At 51.6% G+C, this 4,659-nt stretch overlaps 1 protein-coding gene across 1 annotated transcript; it reads left to right on the top strand.

The window, feature by feature from the left end:
- Positions 1 to 786: 786 nt before the first annotated feature.
- SLITRK3 (SLIT and NTRK like family member 3) lies at positions 787 to 3,759 on the top strand. Its single transcript, XM_074192517.1, has one exon. It carries the CDS (start codon positions 802 to 804, stop codon positions 3,757 to 3,759), a length of 2,958 nt encoding a protein of 985 aa, XP_074048618.1. The 5' UTR covers positions 787 to 801.
- The last annotated feature ends 900 nt before the right edge of the window (positions 3,760 to 4,659 follow it).

The raw sequence follows: 4,659 nt of genomic DNA, 5'->3' as shown, positions 1-4,659 counted from the left end.
TTTAACCAAGTAAAGATGTGGACAGTGTTTTTTGTTGTTGTGTTTGTTGTTGGTGGTTCTTGATTAACACCTGCACAATCTACGTCGGGTGCCTTTTTTTTTGGGGGGGGGGGAGACTTTGTATTGCGACTCATTATCTGTCATCAAGTATGCTGGAATATTTTCTCAAGGAAATCTTTAAGTCTTTCAGGGATACCAATCCATCTTGCACATTTTTGTCAACAGGAACAGAATATGTTCTCAGATTATTTTATTTCACCATCCAGTGTAATAATTGGGGAGTTGTGTGTATGTTTGTATGAATGTATGTGTTTGTATGTCATCGTCTATAGACCTACATTTCAATGAACTGTATGCTTCCCAGGTTTTTATTTGGCTTCACATAGGAACTATTTATCTTTCCTATTTCTCAGGGCAGGGCTGTGATGGTATGGGAGGTGGGGGGTGGGAGAAACTCTCTACTATCTAATATATCTTAATATTATGGATCTTTCTCTGAATCAAAGTGAACAGTTTGATTCTTATATTTCTATTTGCTCTGAGGGGGCACAAGAAGATTGCTTTGAGGGTAAGCCATTTACTAGGTGTGCCATAGGTTGTGTCTCTCAAATGTAAAATATAGGTTGTTCTTGAAACCTAGCTCGTGTTTGTCTTGAAAGTGGCTGAACTTTCCATAAGGCACATAAAAAGCCCCACATGTAGGAGTTTATTTTAAAATAGTGCATTATGACTAAATGCTTTTTTTAAAAAATTCACTTCTTTTTTTTTTCATTTCTTCTGCAGTTTGATCAACTCTGAGTGATGAAACCTCCCATGGCTGAAGCTCTCCAGAAAGGAAGGATGCTGTGGATAATTCTTTTAAGCACAATTGCCCTAGGATGGACTACACCCATTCCCTTGATCGAGGACTCTGAGGAAATAGATGAACCTTGTTTTGATCCCTGTTACTGTGAAGTGAAAGAAAGTATTTTCCACATCCATTGCGACAGTAAAGGATTTACAAATATTAGTCAAATTACAGAGTTCTGGTCCCGACCTTTTAAACTCTATCTGCAGAGGAATTCCATGAGGAAACTGTACACGAACAGTTTTGTTCATTTAAACAATGCTGTGTCTATTAACCTTGGGAACAATGCTTTGCAGGACATTCAGACCGGGGCCTTCAATGGCCTCAAGGCTTTAAAGAGGCTGTATCTACATGAGAATAAACTGGACATCTTCAGAAATGACACTTTCCTGGGTTTGGAAAGTCTAGAATATCTGCAGGCAGATTACAATGTCATTAAACGGATTGAGAGTGGGGCCTTTCGGAACCTGAGCAAATTGAGGGTTCTAATCCTGAATGACAACCTCATCCCCATGCTTCCTACGAATTTGTTTAAGGCTGTGTCCTTGACTCATTTGGACCTTCGGGGAAATCGGTTAAAGGTTCTTTCTTATCGAGGAATGCTGGACCACATCGGTAGGAGCTTAATGGAGATCCAGCTAGAGGAAAATCCCTGGAACTGTACCTGTGAAATTGTACAGTTAAAGAGCTGGCTTGAACGGATCCCTTATACAGCTCTGGTTGGAGACATCACATGTGAGACCCCCTTCCACTTTCATGGGAAGGACCTGAGGGAAATCAAGAAGAGCGAACTCTGTCCCCTACTGTCTGATTCCGAGGTGGAGGCCAGCTTGGGGATTCCGCAGTTGTCATCCAGCAAAGAGAACGCCTGGCCTACTAAGCCCTCCTCCATGTTGTCCTCTGTTCATTTCACTGCATCTTCGGTGGAATACAAGGCTTCCAACAAACAGCCCAAACCCACCAAGCAACCCCGGACCCCTAAGCCGCCCCCGACCTCCAGAGGCCTGTACCCTGGGCCAAACCAAGCCCCTATTGCTGCTTACCAGACCAGGCCCCCAATTCCCATCATCTGCCCCACCGGGTGTATCTGCAGCTTGCACATTAATGACCTGGGCTTGACGGTCAACTGCAAAGAACGGGGCTTCAATAACATCTCCGAGCTTCTCCCGAGGCCGCTGAACGCCAAGAAGCTCTACCTGAGCAGTAACCTGATCCAGAAGATCTACCGCTCAGACTTTTGGAATTTCTCGTCCTTGGATCTCTTGCATCTGGGCAACAATCGGATATCGTACGTTCAGGACGGGGCCTTCATCAACCTGCCCAACCTGAAGAGTCTCTTCCTGAATGGAAATGACATCGAGCGCCTCACTCCCGGGATGTTCCGAGGCCTGCAGAGCTTGCACTATCTCTATTTCGAGTTCAACGTCATCCGGGAGATCCAACCGGCGGCCTTCAGTCTCATGCCCAACCTGAAACTGCTGTTCCTCAACAACAACCTGCTGAGGACGCTGCCCACCGACGCCTTCGCCGGCACCTCCTTGGCCAGGCTCAACCTGCGCAAGAATTATTTCCTCTCCCTCCCGGTGGCCGGCGTCCTGGAGCATCTGAACGCCATCGTTCAGATCGACCTCAACGAGAACCCCTGGGACTGCACCTGCGATCTGGTGCCCCTCAAGCAGTGGATCGAGACCATCAGCTCGGTAAGCGTGGTGGGGGACGTGCTCTGCGGGAGCCCCGAGAACCTCACCCACCGCGACGTGCGCAGCGTGGAGCTCGAGGCGCTGTGCCCGGGCATGGTGCACCCGGCGCCCGCCGGCGCCTCCCCGGCCGGGCCTGGCGAGGCCCACCCCGCCGGGGGTCCCACCGGCGCCTCGCCCTATGAGCTGGCGCCCCCGGGGGGCGCTGTCCCCCTCTCGGTGCTGATCCTCAGCCTGCTGGTCCTCTTCTTCTCCGCAGTCTTCATCGCGGCGGGGCTCTTCGCCTTCGTGCTGCGGCGGCGTCGGAAGAAATTGCCTTTCCGCAAACGCCAGGAGGGGGTGGACCTGACCGGGATACAGATGCAGTGCCACCGCCTTTTTGAGGATGGCGGAGGGGGTGGAGGCGGTGGAGGGGGCGGCGGGGGTGGGGGGCGCCCCAGCCACCCCTCCCCGGAAAAAGCGCCCCCCGTGGGCCACGTCTACGACTACATCCCCCATCCGGTGACCCAGATGTGTAACAACCCGATTTACAAGCCCCGGGAGGAGGAGGAGGCCTCGGCGGCGGGAGCAGGCCCGGAGGCTGGGGGGCCCGAGAGGGGGGGCCCGGGGACCCAGGCCCCGGGAATGGGGGAGCTCCTGGGCGGGGAACAGTTCCCCGAGACGGCCAAGGAGAATAACAGTAACTACCGGACCTTGCTGGAGAAGGAGAAGGAGTGGGCCCTGGCCGTGTCCACCTCCCAGCTCAACACCATAGTGACCCTGAATCACCCTCACCCCCACCCCCATCCTCACCCTCACCACCCAGCCGGAAGCGGGGTGGCGGGGGGCGGGGGAGGCGCTGGGGGGGACTTGGCTGGCTTCCGGCACCACGAAAAGAATGGAGGGGTGGTGCTGTTCCCCCCCGGGGGCGGCTGTGCTCCTGGCAGCATCTTACTTGAGCGAGAAAGACCCCAACCTGCCCCTTGCACGGTGGGCTTCGTGGACTGTCTCTATGGCACAGTGCCCAAGTTAAAGGAGCTGCACGTGCATCCTCCCGGAATGCAATATCCAGACTTGCAGCAGGACGCCAGACTCAAAGAAACCCTTCTGTTCTCGGCCGGAAAGGGCTTCACAGACCCCCAAACCCAAAAAAGCGAATACCTCGAGTTAAGGGCCAAACTCCAAACCAAGCCGGATTACCTCGAAGTCCTGGAGAAGACAACCTATAGGTTCTAACGGAAAGAATAATAATAATATAATCATAATAAAATTTAAAAGGTTTAGCGCTCTTTTTTTCAAAAGGAAAAGAAAAAAAAAAAGAAATCTCTCCTTTCCCCGATTTCCACCCGGTTCTAATGAGTCAGTCCTCCTTTCTTTTTGCCCCTCCTCAGACCCTGCCCCGTCCCCAACAACACAAAATCCGCATGATAACTAGAGAATCCAGATGTATGCTCTCACCCTCCCAGCTGTGTTGGAGGACGGGCCATACTCAGATCATTAATCAATGAAGTGCCTTCGCAGACTTTTGCCAGCAAATGTTATCAATCATTATTTTTTTATACTGAAACTTGAGACTTTTGACTGTGCCATGTTAAAGGTATATTATCTGGGATCTTTGTATTGATCCTCATTAAGTAAAAAAAAATCTATGTGGTTTTTTTTTAGTAACTTTTTTTTTTCTTTTGGTTTGTGGGAAAGGGAAAGAAAAAAAAATAAGGTTGGCCTTTGGGGCTTTCTCTCTTCTTGCCCATCATGGCGCAGATTTCTGTACATGTATTAACAATGCAGTTTGCTGCATGCGGAGGGGGAGGGAGGGGGCGGGTCTTGCTCGAATGTTCTCACTCTCTTGTCTCTTTTACATACGCACAGCTCCAGATTCCCCTCCCCTCCCCCTTCCCTCTCCTCTCTCTTCCCCCTCCCCTTTTCCCCTCTTCTCCTCCCCTTTCCCCCTTTCCCCTCCCCCAAGGCCGCCTTGGCTCCGCGGGCGCGACCCCGCGCGTAGAGCCGCGCGCACGCACGTAGATCCACGCACACACAAGCAGTCACTCAACCCCCTTCCAATATCCCCATTCCGCCCCCTCCCCAAACATTCGGAGAGTCTTTACCCCGCCTCCACTCAGCTGTGTCCCTCTGGTC

This window comes from Macrotis lagotis, chromosome 6 (assembly GCF_037893015.1).
Source record: "Macrotis lagotis isolate mMagLag1 chromosome 6, bilby.v1.9.chrom.fasta, whole genome shotgun sequence".
Taxonomy (NCBI): Eukaryota; Metazoa; Chordata; class Mammalia; order Peramelemorphia; family Peramelidae; genus Macrotis; species Macrotis lagotis.
Note: the sequence above shows the minus strand (reverse complement) of the source record. Positions and strands in the feature narration are given on the sequence as shown.

Bases quoted from the DNA above. Each gene is read 5' to 3' on its own strand.
- SLITRK3 (XM_074192517.1), top strand. From the start codon at position 802: ATGAAACCTCCCATGGCTGAAGCTCTCCAGAAAGGAAGGATGCTGTGG.